This window comes from Oncorhynchus keta, chromosome 15 (genome assembly GCF_023373465.1).
Source record: "Oncorhynchus keta strain PuntledgeMale-10-30-2019 chromosome 15, Oket_V2, whole genome shotgun sequence".
In the NCBI taxonomy this organism is placed as follows: domain Eukaryota; kingdom Metazoa; phylum Chordata; class Actinopteri; order Salmoniformes; family Salmonidae; genus Oncorhynchus; species Oncorhynchus keta.
In genome coordinates, this window is record NC_068435.1 from 1,472,893 (window position 1) to 1,489,761 (window position 16,869).

The 16,869-nt window shown below is 44.4% G+C and overlaps 1 protein-coding gene across 1 annotated transcript in view; it reads left to right on the forward strand.

Moving 5' to 3' along the window:
- Positions 1-13,222, forward strand: part of LOC127907483 (protein THEM6-like) — a 40,175-nt gene extending 26,953 nt beyond the window's left edge. Inside the window, exons 2-4 of the mRNA XM_052462745.1 lie at positions 2,207-2,431; positions 11,630-11,909; positions 13,082-13,222. Coding sequence (XP_052318705.1) covers positions 2,211-2,431; positions 11,630-11,909; positions 13,082-13,210 — 630 coding nt within the window. The 5' untranslated portion in view covers positions 2,207-2,210 and the 3' untranslated portion in view covers positions 13,211-13,222. The remainder of the gene's footprint in view (positions 1-2,206; positions 2,432-11,629; positions 11,910-13,081) is intronic.
- Positions 13,223-16,869: the final 3,647 nt, after the last annotated feature.

Sequence of the window (16,869 nt, forward strand, 5' to 3'; positions counted from 1 at the left end):
ATACAGCAGTATGATGACCCCCCTTCATATACTATATATACCATAGACTATATAGTATAGCCACGCCAGTTGCTGATAGGTGTATAAAATCAAGCACAGAAACATTGGCAGTAGCATGGCTCATACTGAAGAGCTCAGTGACTTTCAACATGGCACCGTCACAGGATGTCACCTTTCCAACAATAATATATAATAATATTATATAATATATGCCATTTAGCTGACGCTTTTATCCAAAGCGACTTACAGTCATGTGTGCATACATTCTACGTATGGGTGGTCCCGGGAATCGAACCCACTACCCTGGCGTTACAAGCGCCATGCTCTACCAACTGAGCCACAGAAGGACAACAAGACAGTTTGTCAAATTTCTGCCCTGCTTGAGCTGCCCCGGTCAACTGAGATTGTGACGTGAAAATGTCTTGTAGCAACAATGGCTCAGCCGCAAAGTGGTAGGCCACACACGCTCACAGAACAGAACTTCTTGAGGATCTGACGGCCCATGCCAAATCTTTACAGCCTCCCGAGGCTAGCTCCTTAGACAGATTTTGACCTTGTCGGCTCGGGGATTCGATCTTGCAACCTTTCGGTGACTAGTCCAACACTCTAACCACTAGGCCACCTGCCTCCCCATATGGAGTATATGGAGGCTGATCAACCAGCTGGCTGCATTCAAAAAGAAATGCAGAAACAAATCCTACTAAAAAATATATTGTTAATTTCATGAAGTCCCATTAGAACAAGGCCAGTGAAACCAGAGGCCCTGTCTTTCCTGCCCCAGGGCTTGGCTGGTGTTTACAGAACATCTGGTATTGTCTGATTAGGATATAGAGGGCTTGGCTGGTGTTTACAGAACATTTGGTACTGTCTGATTAGGATATAGAGGGCCTGGCTGGTGTTTACAGAACATTTGGTACTGTCTGATTAGGATATAGAGGGCCTGGCTGGTGTTTACAGAACATTTGGTACTGTCTGATTAGGATATAGAGGGCTTGGCTGGTGTTTACAGAACATTTGGTATTGTCTGATTAGGATATAGAGGGCCTGGCTGGTGTTTACAGAACATTTGGTACTGTCTGATTAGGATATAGAGGGCCTGGCTGGTGTTTACAGAACATTTGGTACTGTCTGAGGATATAGAGGGCCTGGCTGGTGTTTACAGAACATTTGGTACTGTCTGAGGATATAGAGGGCCTGGCTGGTGTTTACAGAACATTTGGTACTGTCTGATTAGGATATAGAGGGCCTGGCTGGTGTTTACAGAACATTTGGTACTGTCTGATTAGGATATAGAGGGCCTGGCTGGTGTTTACAGAACATTTGGTACTGTCTGATTAGGATATAGAGGGCCTGGCTGGTGTTTACAGAACATTTGGTACTGTCTGATTAGGATATAGAGGGCCTGGCTGGTGTTTACAGAACATTTGGTACTGTCTGAGGATATAGAGGGCCTGGCTGGTGTTTACAGAACATTTGGTACTGTCTGATTAGGATATAGAGGGCCTGGCTGGTGTTTACAGAACATTTGGTATTGTCTGATTAGGATATAGAGGGCCTGGCTGGTGTTTACAGAACATTTGGTATTGTCTGATTAGGATATAGAGACTTGGCTGGTGTTTACAGAACATTTGGTATTGTCTGATTAGGATATAGAGGGCCTGGCTGGTGTTTACAGAACATTTGGTATTGTCTGATTAGGATATAGAGACTTGGCTGGTGTTTACAGAACATTTGGTATTGTCTGATTAGGATATAGAGGGCCTGGCTGGTGTTTACAGAACATTTGGTACTGTCTGATGAGGATATAGAGGGCCTGGCTGGTGTTTACAGAACATTTGGTACTGTCTGATTAGGATATAGAGGGCCTGGCTGGTGTTTACAGAACATTTGGTACTGTCTGATTAGGATATAGAGGGCTTGGCTGGTGTTTACAGAACATTTGGTACTGTCTGATTAGGATATAGAGACTTGGCTGGTGTTTACAGAACGTTTGGTATTGTCTGATTAGGATATAGAGGGCCTGGCTGGTGTTTACAGAACATTTGGTACTGTCTGATTAGGATATAGAGGGCCTGTCTCAAAAAAGCCAGTTAGAAACTTGTCTTAAACCAGTTCTTTTTGTTAACTTTATCTGTGACTTCTCTTCTGTTCGCCTGGAAATTCAAACCCTTTGTCGCTCTCCTCGATCCCTCTCTCTCTCCTCCAGAGAGATGTTGCTGTGTGCTCTGGTGGGTCTGCTGCTGCTGTTCTCCTGTCTGGATGTGTGGTACTTCCTGCGGGGGGTGGTGGTGGTGGTGCAGGCCTGGTTCCAACCCCCGGTCTGGGATGTCCTGGCAGAGCAGAGTGTTGCTGGGAGGGTCCTACCTCATGACCTGGACTATATGGGTCACATGAATAACGGCAGATACCTCCGGGAGTGTGACTTCGCCAGGTTAGACTTTACTACTTTACTTTAAAAACATATTTAAAGTGTTTTGTATGTTTTATAGAGAGAGAGAGCGGTGAAAGGCACAACGTTTGGACACACCTACTCATTCAAGGGTTTTTCTTTATTTTTTACTATTTTCTACATTGTAGAATAATATTGAAGACATCAAAACTATGAAATAACACACATGGAATCATGTAGTAACCAAAAAAAGTGTTAAACAAATTAAAATAGATTTTTATTCTTCCAGTAGCCAGCCTTTGTCTTGATGACAGCTTTGCACACTCTTAGCCTTCTCTCAACCAGCTTCATGAGGAATGCTTTTTCCAACAGTCTTAAAGGATTTCCCACATATGCTGAGCACTTGTTGGCTGCTTTTCCTTCACTCTGCGGTCCGACTCATCCAAAACCATCTCAACTCTGTTGATGTCGGGTGATTGTGGAGGCCAGGTCATCTGATGCAGCACTCCATCACTCTCCTTCTTGGTCAAATAGCCCTCACACAGTCTGGAGGTGTGTTGGGTCATTGTCCTGTTGAAAAACAAATGATAGTCCCACTAAACACAATCCAGACGGGATGGCGTATCGCTGCAGAATGCTGTGGTAGCCATGCTGGTTAAGTGTGCCTTGAATTCCAAATACATTACTGACCTTTGTCAACAGCAAAACACCATCACACCTCCACCTCCATGTTTCATTGTGGGAACCACACATGTGGAGATCATTCGTTCACCTACTCTGCCTCTCAAAGACACGGTGGTTGGAACCAGAAATCTCAAATTTGGACTCATCAGAAGGACAGATTTCCACCGGCCTAATGTCCTTCGCCCAAGTCTCTTCTTCGTATTGGTGTCCTTTAGGACCCTCTCTTTCTATAATAATCCGCTGCCATTGTCCCTATTACCAGTCTGTTCAACCTGTTTCGTATCGTCTAAGATTCCTAAAGATTGGAAAGCTGCCGCGGTCATCCCCCTCTTCAAAGGGGGTGACACTCTAGACCCAAACTGTTACAGACCTATATTCATCCTGCCCTGTCTTTCTAAATTATTCAAAAGCCAAGTTAATAAACATATCACTGACCATTTAGAATCCCACCGTACCTTCTCCACTGCAATCTGCTTTCCGAGCCGGTCACGGGTGCACCTCAGCTACGCTCAAGGTACTAAACGATATCATAACCGCCATCGATAAACGACAGTACTGTGCAGCCGGCTTCATCGACCTGGCCAAGGCTTTCGACTCTGTCAATCACTGCTTTTTTATTGGCAGACTCAACAGCCTTGGTTTCTCAAATGACTTCCTCGCCTGGTTCACAAGCTACTTCTCAGATAGAGCTCAGTGTGTCAAATCGGGGGCCCTGTTGTCCGGACCTCTGGCAGTCTCTATGGGGGTACCACAGGGTTAAATTCTCGGGCCGACTATTTTCTCTGTATATATCTATGATGTTGCTTTTGCTGCGGGTGATTCCTTGAGCCACCTCTACGCAGACGACACCATTCTGTATACATCTGGTTCTTCTAGCATCACTATTCTGGACGGTTCTGGCTTAGAATATGTGGACAACTACAAATACAAATACCTAGGTGTCTGGCTAGACTATAAATTCTCCTTCCAGACTAATATTATGCATATCCAATACAAAATTAAATCTAGAATCGGTTTCCTATTTCGCAACAAAGCATCCTTCACTCACGCCGCCAAACGTACCCTCGTAAAACTGACTATCCTACCGATCCTCGACTTCGGCAATTTAATTTACAAAATAGCCTCCCAACACTCTACTCAGCAAACTGGATGTTGTCTATCACAGTGCCATCCGTTTTGTCACCAAAGCCCCATATACTACCCACCACTGCGACCTGTGTGCTCTCGTCGGCTGGCCCTCGCTACATATTCATATTTCATAGTTTTGATGGCTCCACTATTATTCTACAATGTAGAAAATAGTAAAAAATAAAGAAACTCTTGAATGAGTAGATGTGTCCAAACTTTTGACTGGTACTGTATATATGCAGTGCATCCAGAAAGTATTCATACCCCTCAACTTTTTCCACGTTAACAGCCTTTTCTATAATGGATCAAATTAATTGTTTTCCTCATCAATTTACACACAATACCCATAATGGCAAAGCAAAAACAGGTTTTTAGACATTTTTGCAAATGTATTATAAATCAAAATCTGAAATATCACATTGACATAAGTATTCAGACCCTTTACTCAGTACTTTGTTGAAACACCTTTGGCAGCGATTACAGCCTCAAGTCTTATTGGGAATGACGCTACAAGCTTGGCACACCTGTATTTAGGGAGTTTCTCCAATTCTTCTCTGCAAATCCTCTCAAGCTCTGTCAGGTTGGATCGTGAGCGTCGCTGCACAGCTATTTTCAGGTCTCTCCAGAGATGTTAGATCGGGTTCAAGTCTGAGCTCTGGCTGCGACACTGAAGGACATTCAGAGACTTGTCCCGAAGCCACTCCTGCATTGTCTTGGCTGTGTGCTTATGATCATTGTCCTCTTGGAAGGTGAACCTTCGCCCCAGTCTGAGGTCCTGAGCGCTCTGGAGCAGGTTTTCATCAAGGAGATATCTGTACTTTGCTCCGTTCATCTTTCCCTCGATCCTGACTAGTCTCCCAGTCCCTGCCGCTGAAAAACATCCCAATAACATGATGCTGCCACCACCATGCTTCACTGTAGGAATGGTGCCAGGTTTCCTCCAGATGTGACGCTTGGGATTCAGGCCAAAGAGTTCAAACTTGGTTTCATCAGTCCATAGAATCTTGTTTCTCATGGTCTGAGAGTCCTTCAGGTGACTCTTGGTAATCTCCAAGTGGCCTGTCATGTGCCTTTTACTGAGGTGTGACTTCCGTCTGGCCACTCTACCATAAAGGCCTGATTGGTGGAGCGCTGCAGAGATGGTTGTCCTTCTGGGAGGTTCTCCCATCTCCACAGGGGATCTCTGGAGCTCAGTTTGGCTGGGCGGCCAGCTCTAGAAAGTATTGGTGGTTCCAAACTTCTTCCATTTAAGAATGATGGAGGCCACTGTGTTCTTGGGGACCTTCAATGCTGCAGAAATGTTTTGGTACCCTTCCCCAGATCTGTGCCTTGACTCAGTCCTGTCTCGGAGCGCTATGGACAATTCCTTCAACCTCATGGCTTGGATTTTGCTCTGACATGCACTGTCAACTATGGGACCTTATATAGACAGGTGTGTGCCTTTCCAAATCATCTCTAATCAATTGAATTTACCACAGGTGGACTCCAATCAAGTTGTAGAAACATCTCAAGGATGATTAATGGAAACAGGATGCACCTGAGCTCAATTTCGAGTCTCATAGCAAAAAGGTCTGAATACTTATGTAACTAAGGTATTTCTGTGTTTTATTCTTAATATCTATCCATTACAGTTAATATTGGTGAGGTAGGACATGGATATTTTGGGGTTTTAAGGTATTTCTGTGTTTTATTCTTAATAATATCTATCCATTACAGTTAATATTGGTGAGGTAGGACATGGATATTTTGGGGTTTTAAGGTATTTCTGGATTGAACGGGATCCTATGGGCAAATGGCAACATATCTATATATATAATAATAACATCTATACGTTTCAAATGGCATGACACATATCTATATGTTTCAGATTAGGACCAAAAACAACCAGGATATTATAAACAACAGGTACGTTTCAAAATAGGACCAAAAACAACCAGGATATTATAAACAACAGGTACGTTTCAAAATAGGACCAAAAACAACCAGGATATTATAAACAACAGGTACGTTTCAAAATAGGACCAAAAACAACCAGGATATTATAAACAACAGGTACGTTTCAAAATAGGACCAAAAACAACCATAGGATATTATAAACAACAGGTACGTTTCAAAATAGGACCAAAAACAACCAGGATATTAGGATATTATAAACAACAGGTACGTTTCAAAATAGGACCAAAAACAACCAGGATATTATAAACAACAGGTACGTTTCAAAATAGGACCAAAAACAACCAGGATATTATAAACAACAGGTACGTTTCAAAATAGGACCAAAAACAACCAGGATATTATAAACAACAGGTACGTTTCAAAATAGGACCAAAAACAACCAGGATATTATAAACAACAGGTACGTTTCAAAATAGGACCAAAAACAACCAGGATATTATAAACAACAGGTACGTTTCAAAATAGGACCAAAAACAACCAGGATATTATAAACAACAGGTACGTTTCAAAATAGGACCAAAAACAACCAGGATATTATAAACAACAGGTACGTTTGAGATCTGGTACACTAGAAAATGAGGGATATACTTTTTAAGTGGTAATGCTGCTCTTTGCTGAAACACACTGACAGTTGTGACTTAAAGTAAAATAACTGTTTATACCATATTTATGCCATGTTCTTTGACAAACCCTACTTAATTAAATAACTGTTTATACCATATTAATGCCATGTTCTTTGACAAACCTTACTTAATTAAATAACTGTTTATACCATATTAATGCCATGTTCTTTGACAAACCCTACTTAATTAAATAACTGTTTATACCATAACAATGCCATGTTCTTTGACAAACCCTACTTAATTAAATAACTGTTTATACCATATTTATGCCATGTTCTTTGAAAACATTTACATTTAAGTCATTTAGCAGAATCTTATCAGAGCCACTTACAAACCCTACTTAATTAAATAACTGTTTATACCATATTAATGCCATGTTCTTTGACAAACCCTACTTAATTAAATAACTGTTTATACCATATTAATGCCATGTTCTTTGACAAACCTTACTTAATTAAATAACTGTTTATACCATATTAATGCCATGTTCTTTGACAAACCTTATTTAATTAAATAACTGTTTATACCATATTTATGCCATGTTCTTTGACAAACCTTATAAACTTAATTAAATAACTGTTTATACCATATTAATGATATATAGATATATAAACAAAAAACCAAAAACCAGGGATATTATAAACCATGTTCTTTGACAAACCTTAATTAAATAACTGTTTATACCATATTTATGCCATGTTCTTTGACAAACATTTACATTTAAGTCATTTAGCAGACGCTCTTATCCAGAGCGACTTACAAACCCTACCTAATTAAATAACTGTTTATACCATATTTATGCCATGTTCTTTGACAAACCTTACCTAATTAAATAACTGTTTATACCATATTTATGCCATGTTCTTTGACAAACCCTACTTAATTAAATAACTTGTTTTCCAACAACAGAATCTATCCATGTGTGTGTGTAAGACGTGGTAAATACGTAACGTTACTGCACACCGATTGACTATATATTACAATTAGCTTATTATCATTACCGAAAACAATGTTCTCGTTACCGAAACGGACCTAAAAAAAGGACGTGGTAATGCGAAATGTGTGTTTCTTTAATACGGCTTAATCAATCAAATACACTGCTCAAAAAAATAAAGGGAACACTGAAATAACACATCCTGGATCTGAATGAATTAAATATTCTTATTAAATACTTTTTTCTTTACGTAGTTGAATGTGCTGACAACAAAATCACACAAATTATCAATGGAAATCAAATTTATCAACCCATGAGGGTCTGGATTTGGAGTCACACTCAAAAGTGGAAAACCACACTACAGGCTGATCCAACTTTGATGTAATGTCCTTAAAACAAGTTAAAATGAGGCTCAGTAGTGTGTGTGGCCTCCACGTGCCTGTATGACCTCCCTACAACGCCTGGGCATGCTCCTGATGAGGTGGCGGATGGTCTCCTGAGGGATCTCCTCCCAGACCTGGACTAAAGCATCCGCCAACTCCTGGACAGTCTGTGATGCAACGTGGCATTGGTGGATGGAGCGAGACATGATGTCCCAGGTGTGCTCAATTGGATTCAGGCCTGGGGAATGGTCGGGCCAGTCCATAGCATCAATGCCTTCCTCTTGCAGGAACTGCTGACACACTCCAACCACATGAGGTCTAGCATTGTCTTGCATTAGGAGGAACCCAGGGCCAACCGCACCAGCATATGGTCTCACAAGGGGTCTGAGGATCTCATCTCGGTACCTAATGGCAGTCAGGCTACCTCTGGCGAGCACATGGAAGGGCTGTGTGGCCCCCCAAAGAAATGCCACACCACACCATGACCCACCCACCGCCAAACAGGTCATGCTGGAGGATGCTGCAGGCAGCAGAACGTTCTCCACGGCATCCTGACTGTCACGTGCTCAGTGTGAACCTGCTTTCATCTGTGAAGAGCACAGGGCGCCAGTGGCGAATTTGCCAATCTTGGTGTTCTCTGGCAAATGCCAAACGTCCTGCACGGTGTTGGGCTGTAAGCACAACCCCCACCTGTGGACGTCGGGCCCTCATACCACCCTCATGGAGTCTGTTTCTGACCGTTTGAGCAGACACATGCACATTTGTGGCCTGCTGGAGGTCATTTTGCAGGGCTCTTGCAGGGCTCTGGCAGTGCTCCTCCTTGCACAAAGGCGGAGGTGGCGGTCCTACTGCTGGGTTGTTGCCCTCCTACGGCCTCCTCCACGTCTCCTGATGTACTGGCCTGTCTCCTGGTAGCGCCTCCATGCTCTGGACACTACGCTGACCGACACAGCAAACCTTCTTGCCACAGCTCGCATTGATGTCCCATCCTGGATGAGCTGCACTACCTGAGCCACTTGTGTGGGTTGTAGACTCCGTCTCATGCTACCACTAGAGTGAAAGCACCGCCAGCATTCAAAAGTGACCAAAACATCAGCCAGGAAGCATAGGAAGTGAGATGGTCTGTGGTCCCCACCTGCAGAACCACTCCTTTATTGGGGGTGTCTTGCTAATTGCCTATAATTTCCACCTGTTGTCTATTCCATTTGCACAACAGCATGTGAAATGAGTTGTCAATCAGTGTTGCTTCCTAAGTGGACAGTTTGATTTCACAGAAGTGTGATTGACTTGGAGTTACATTGTGTTGTTTAAGTGTTCCCTTTATTTTTTTAAGCAGCGTAAAAGGAGACAGCCAATTTAAATCAGCAAACAATTGACCACATCACTGAAACCCATTCATGCCTCCATGTTGGTAAGGTAATGGCTCTCTGACTTTTTCCCAATTTAGCTTTTTAGCCGTTTCGGTAATGAGAAGGCCAAGTGAGTTAAAGGGGGTGTTTAGAGAATGAGCTCCTCATTCGGAAGGTTAACTTGACCTGAGGACTACTCTAGACCAGGTTTCCCAGAGTGACCCTGGGCAGGTGAGTCCTGAGAATACATCTATATTCACACACTTTCTTCTTTGGGTTAATGGAGGACGATTTGGGTCACGGGAGGACGGTCAATGTCTCATTTCACGGGAGGACGGTCAATGTCTCATTTCACGGGAGGACGGTCAATGTCTCATTTCACGGGTGGGACGGTCAATGTCTCATTTCACGGGTGGGACGGTCAATGTCTCATTTCACGGGAGGACGGTCAATGTCTCATTTCACGGGAGGACGGTCAATGTCTCATTTCACGGGAGGGACGGTCAATGTCTCATTTCACGGGAGGACGGTCAATGTCTCATTTCACGGGAGGGACGGTCAATGTCTCATTTCACGGGAGGACGGTCAATGTCTCATTTCACGGGAGGACGGTCAATGTCTCATTTCACGGGTGGACGGTCAATGTCTCATTTCACGGGAGGACGGGGGTTTCACGGAGGACGGTCAATGTCTCATTTCACGGGAGGACGGTCAATGTCTCATTTCACACGGAGGACGGTCAATGTCTCATTTCACGGGAGGACGGGTGGGGAGGACGGTCAATGTCTCATTTCACGGGAGGACGGTGGGGAGGACGGTCAATGTCTCATTTCACGGGTGGGACGGTCAATGTCTCATTTCACGGGTGGGAAAATTTCACGGTCAATGTCTCATTTGGGTCACGGGTGGACGGTCAATGTCTCATTTGGGTCACGGGTGGACGGTCAATGTCTCATTTGGGTCACGGGTGGACGGTCAATGTCTCATTTGGGTCACGGGTGGACGGTCAATGTCTCATTTGGGTCACGGGTGGACGGTCAATGTCTCATTTGGGTCACGGGTGGACGGTCAATGTCTCATTTGGGTCACGGGAGGACGGTCAATGTCTGATTTGGGTCACGGGTGGACGGTCAATGCCTCATTTGGGTCACGGGAGGACGGTCAATGTCTCGGTTCTGGAGCTGAAATAGTTTAAGAACCCCTGATGTAGATGATGCATCCTGGGTGTGCTTTTATGTAATAAACATATTTTAATGTCAACTTTACCTAGTATACCATTTTTATGATTTATGGACAAACTAAAGCTATTTTGTATTCAAATAAGTTAGGTTTTTGTAAAGTAAAATTGTATAAAATAACTCCTTTGAATCCGGATATATATATATATTCAGAGTGACACCTAACACCTCTTAGTTCTCAGAATGACACCTAACACCTCTTAGTTCTCAGAATGACACCTAACACCTCTTAGTTCTCAGAATGACACCTAACACCTCTTAGTTCTCAGAATGACACCTAACACCTCTTAGTTCTCAGAATGACACCTAACACCTCTTAGTTCTCAGAATGACACCTAACACCTCTTAGTTCTCAGAATGACACCTTAGTTCTCAGAATGACCTCTTAGTTCTCAGAATGACACCTAACACCTCTTAGTTCTCAGAATGACACCTAACACCTCTTAGTTCTCAGAATGACACCTTAGACCTCTTAGTTCTCAGAATGACACCTAACACCTCTTAGTTCTCAGAATGACACCTAACACCTCTTAGTTCTCAGAATGACACCTAACACCTCTTAGTTCTCAGAATGACACCTAACACCTCTTAGTTCTCAGAATGACACCTAACACCTCTTAGTTCTCAGAATGACACCTAACACCTCTTAGTTCTCAGAATGACACCTAACACCTCTTAGTTCTCAGAATGACACCTAACACCTCTTAGTTCTCAGAATGACACCTAACACCTCTTAGTTCTCAGAATGACACCTAACACCTCTTAGTTCTCAGAATGACACCTAACACTTCTTAGTTCTCAGAATGACAGTTGATTTTTTGCAGATGCATCATGGTTCTCTAACTCAAATTTGCTACAGACATTTTGAAACTGGTTTTGTGAGAATCACTCAGACAGACGTAAGGCATTAGGTAATGTCTGTACTGGTTCCTTATCCTCCTCCAGGTTCCACCATTACATGCGGAACGGGATCTTTAAGGCCCTACGGACCCTGAAGGCCACCATGGTGGTGGGGGCCTCCACTATTCGCTACCGACGCTCGCTGGCCTTTGGGGAAGCATTTGACTTGCGCACTCGCATCGTGGCATGGGACGACAAGTCATTCTTCGTGGAGCAGCGGTTTGTCTCCCAGGGCGACGGGTTCATCTCCGCGGTGATGCTATGCAGACAGAATGTTCTCCGTAGCAACCCTGAGAGCATCCTACAGCTGCTCTGCAAGAGGAAGGTAGGAGAGGGAGTGATGAGAGGAGGGGGGGAGGATGAGAGGAAGGGAGGGATGAGAGGGAGGAGAGGGGGCCTTTGATGCATGGGATATCATTCGGTCCTCTTCTCTCTGTGTGTTCAGGTGGAGTGTCCCGACTCAGTCCCCTTCTCTCTGTGTGTTCAGGTGGAGTGTCCCGACTCAGTCCTCTTCTCTCTGTGTGTTCAGGTGGAGTGTCCCGACTCAGTCCTGTTCTCTCTGTGTGTTCAGGTGGAGTGCCCCGACTCAGTCCTCTTCTCTCTGTGTGTTCAGGTGGAGTGTCCCGGCTCAGTCCTCTCCTCTCTGTGTGTTCAGGTGGAGTGTCCCGACTCAGTCCTCTTCTCTCTGTGTGTTCAGGTGGGTGTCCCGACTCAGTCCTGTTCTCTCTGTGTGTTCAGGTGGAGTGCCCCGACCCTGAAGGTCCTCTCCTCTCTGTGTGTTCAGGTGGAGTATCCCACTCAGTCCTCTTCTCTCTGTGTGTTCAGGTGGAGTGTCCCGACTCAGTCCCCTTCTCTCTGTGTGTTCAGGTGGAGTGTCCCGACTCAGTCCTCTTCTCTCTGTGTGTTCAGGTGGAGTGTCCCGACTCAGTCCTGTTCTCTCTGTGTGTTCAGGTGGAGTGCCCCGACTCAGTCCTCTTCTCTCTGTGTGTTCAGGTGGAGTGTCCCGGCTCAGTCCTCTCCTCTCTGTGTGTTCAGGTGGAGTGTCCCGACTCAGTCCTCTTCTCTCTGTGTGTTCAGGTGGAGTGTCCCGACTCAGTCCTGTTCTCTCTGTGTGTTCAGGTGGAGTGCCCCGGCTCAGTCCTCTCCTCTCTGTGTGTTCAGGTGGAGTGTCCCGACTCAGTCCTCTTCTCTCTGTGTGTTCAGGTGGAGTGTCCCGACTCAGTCCTCTTCTCTCTGTGTGTTCAGGTGGAGTGTCCCGACTCAGTCCTCTTCTCTCTGTGTGTTCAGGTGGAGTGTCCCGACTCAGTCCTCTTCTCTCTGTGTGTTCAGGTGGAGTGTCCCGACTCAGTCCTCTTCTCTCTGTGTGTTCAGGTGGAGTGTCCCGACTCAGTCCTCTTCTCTCTGTGTGTTCAGGTGGAGTGTCCCGACTCAGTCCTCTTCTCTCTGTGTGTTCAGGTGGAGTGTCCCGACTCAGTCCTCTTCTCTCTGTGTGTTCAGGTGGAGTGTCCCGACTACCCTGAGGATCTGCAGCATTGGATCAGCTTCATCTCAGCCAGCAGCCAGGCCCTGAGAGCCCAGAGTGGTCTAGAGGACAAGACTGGAGCGCAGGAAGACAAAGACAAGTGATACACACATTCCTTGAGTAGCCCTAACATTACACATTGTTGTGGCCCGGCCCCAAGCACACACTGATTCAACGAATCTGCTTATCATTCAGCTGTTGATTAGTTGAATCAGGTTAGGGCCTAGAACTGACATGACTGACAGCTCCCTCAGAATACAGGAACTAAACTGACATGACTGACAGCTCCCTCAGAATACAGGAACTAAACTGACATGACTGACAGCTCCCTCAGAATACAGGAACTAAACTGACATGACTGACAGCTCCCTCAGAATACAGGAACTAAACTGACATGACTGACAGCTCCCTCAGAATGCAGGAACTAATCTGACATGACTGACAGCTCCCTCAGAATACAGTAACTAAACTGACATGACTGACAGCTCCCTCAGAATACAGGAACTAAACTGACATGACTGACAGCTCCCTCAGAATACAGGAACTAAACTGACATGACTGACAGCTCCCTCAGAATACAGGAACTAAACTGACATGACTGACAGCTCCCTCAGAATACAGGAACTAAACTGACATGACTACCAGCTCCCTCAGAATACAGGAACTAAACTGACATGACTGACAGCTCCCTCAGAATGCAGGAACTAATCTGACATGACTGACAGCTCCCTCAGAATACAGGACCTAAACTGACATGACTGACAGCTCCCTCAGAATACAGGAACTAAACTGACATGACTGACAGCTCCCTCAAAATACAGGAACTAAACTGACATGACTGACAGCTCCCTCAGAATACAGGAACTAAACTGACATGACTGACAGCTCCCTCAGAATGCAGGAACTAAACTGACATGACTGACAGCTCCTCAGAATGCAGGAACTAAACTGACATGACTGACAGCTCCCTCAGAATACAGGAACTAAACTGACATGACTGACAGCTCCCTCAGAATACAGGAACTAAACTGACATGACTGACAGCTCCCTCAGAATACAGGAACTAAACTGACATGACTGACAGCTCCCTCAGAATACAGGAACTAAACTGACATGACTGACAGCTCCCTCAGAATACAGGAACTAAACTGACATGACTGACAGCTCCCTCAGAATGCAGGAACTAAACTGACATGACTGACAGCTCCCTCAGAATACAGGAACTAAACTGACATGACTGACAGCTCCCTCAGAATACAGGAACTAAACTGACATGACTGACAGCTCCCTCAGAATGCAGGAACTAAACTGACATGACTGACAGCTCCCTCAGAATACAGGAACTAAACTGACATGACTGACAGCTCCCTCAGAATACAGGAACTAAACTGACATGACTGACAGCTCCCTCAGAATACAGGAACTAAACTGACATGACTGACAGCTCCCTCAGAATACAGGAACTAAACTGACATGACTGTAAACTGACATGACTGACAGCTCCCTCAGAATACAGGAACTAAACTGACATGACTGACAGCTCCCTCAGAATACAGGAACTAAACTGACATGACTGACAGCTCCCTCAGAATACAGGAACTAAACTGACATGACTGACAGCTCCCTCAGAATACAGGAACTAAACTGACATGACTGACAGCTCCCTCAGAATACAGGAACTAAACTGACATGACTGACAGCTCCCTCAGAATACAGGAACTAAACTGACATGACTGACAGCTCCCTCAGAATACAGGAACTAAACTGACATGACTGACAGCTCCCTCAGAATACAGGAACTAAACTGACATGACTGACAGCTCCCTCAGAATACAGGAACTAAACTGACATGACTGACAGCTCCCTCAGAATACAGGAACTAAACTGACATGACTGACAGCTCCCTCAGAATACAGGAACTAAACTGACATGACTGACAGCTCCTCAGAATACAGGAACTAAACTGACATGACTGACAGCTCCCTCAGAATACAGGAACTAAACTGACATGACTGACAGCTCCCTCAGAATGCAGGAACTAATCTGACATGACTGACAGCTCCCTCAGAATGCAGGAACTAATCTGACATGACTGACAGCTCCCTCAGAATACAGGAACTAAACTGACATGACTGACAGCTCCCTCAGAATACAGGAACTAAACTGACATGACTGACAGCTCCCTCAGAATACAGGAACTAAACTGACATGACTGACAGCTCCCCTCAGAATACAGGAACTAAACTGACATGACTGACAGCTCCCTCAGAATACAGGAACTAAACTGACATGACTGACAGCTCCCTCAGAATACAGGAACTAAACTGACATGACTGACAGCTCCCTCAGAATACAGGAACTAAACTGACATGACTGACAGCTCCCTCAGAATACAGGAACTAAACTGACATGACTGACAGCTCCCTCAGAATACAGGAACTAAACTGACATGACTGACAGCTCCCTCAGAATACAGGAACTAAACTGACATGACTGACAGCTCCCTCAGAATACAGGAACTAAACTGACATGACTGACAGCTCCCTCAGAATACAGGAACTAAACTGACATGACTGACAGCTCCCTCAGAATACAGGAACTAAACTGACATGACTGACAGCTCCCTCAGAATACAGGAACTTATTCATTATTTTAAAATACAAAGCTGATAGATAGACCTTTAATAACCTTGTACTGCAGTGGGCTAAATCAGGGTCCCACAGAGTGATTCTGGGTCGTCTTAAACAGATCTACATTGAAACAAAAGAATACATCTCACACACATGGTTATGGGCTTAAACAAAGACACCTGTACCACGTCAGATATGGAGTTGTAATGTATAACATGTTGAGTTTGCATCCCAATATTACACTTTATATTCGTCACAGAAGACTGAAATATTACAAAACTGCTTGACATAGAAACACCGTATTTCTACATAAAAAAAAAAAATTTAAAATGTTTCTTAATTATGAAAAATATGAGTGACATTTCACCCATGAGGCCACTAGAGAGCGCACTTTGGTTATTCGCCTGCAGGATAGAGGACCATCGTGTTGTTATGGGATTCATCCTAACCTGAGATGCAAAACTTTTTCCCCATTGACATGAAACTCTTACCATAATAGTTTTAGTTACGTCTGCATGTATCTCGAGATAGTCTCTTTCAATTATTCATTTCGACATCTGTGCGATTCACCAGAATTTCCTAAGTAGCTCGAAGGACCAATCATAAATGTCTGTCGGAGACTGACTGGTCGAGTGGCGAATGACGGAGCCCCTCCCATCATACTAAAGAGCCAGCCACCTGCCCTCTGATCATTCTCACCTCTCTTCCACACAGAGGAGTCTTACTCCGCTCTCCTCAGCACCACTAGATCTGTTTTCCTGTTCACAGGCTTAACGGTTACACAGCCGAGCGATGGGTTATTGGTCTTTTGTGTTGGGTGACCTTGAGCAAGGCACTTAACCCGAGTTGCTCCCTGTCGCTCTGAATAAAAGTTTTTGATAAATTACTAAAATGCAGAATGAACGTTTTCGCTTAAACTGCTTTTTCTTCATTCGTCTCTTGTTGTAGCTAGCGTAAAACAGCTAGCGTAAAACAGCTAGCATAAAACAGTTAGCGTAAAACAGCTAGCGTAAAACAGCTAGCTAAGGAGACTTGGCTAGCTTAGCTGCAAGGCCAGCTCCCCTACCGACTAGCTCTTCTACCTGGAAGGGTAGAATTACTAGTTTGCTCTCTCGTTTAGTTCAACCCACTAC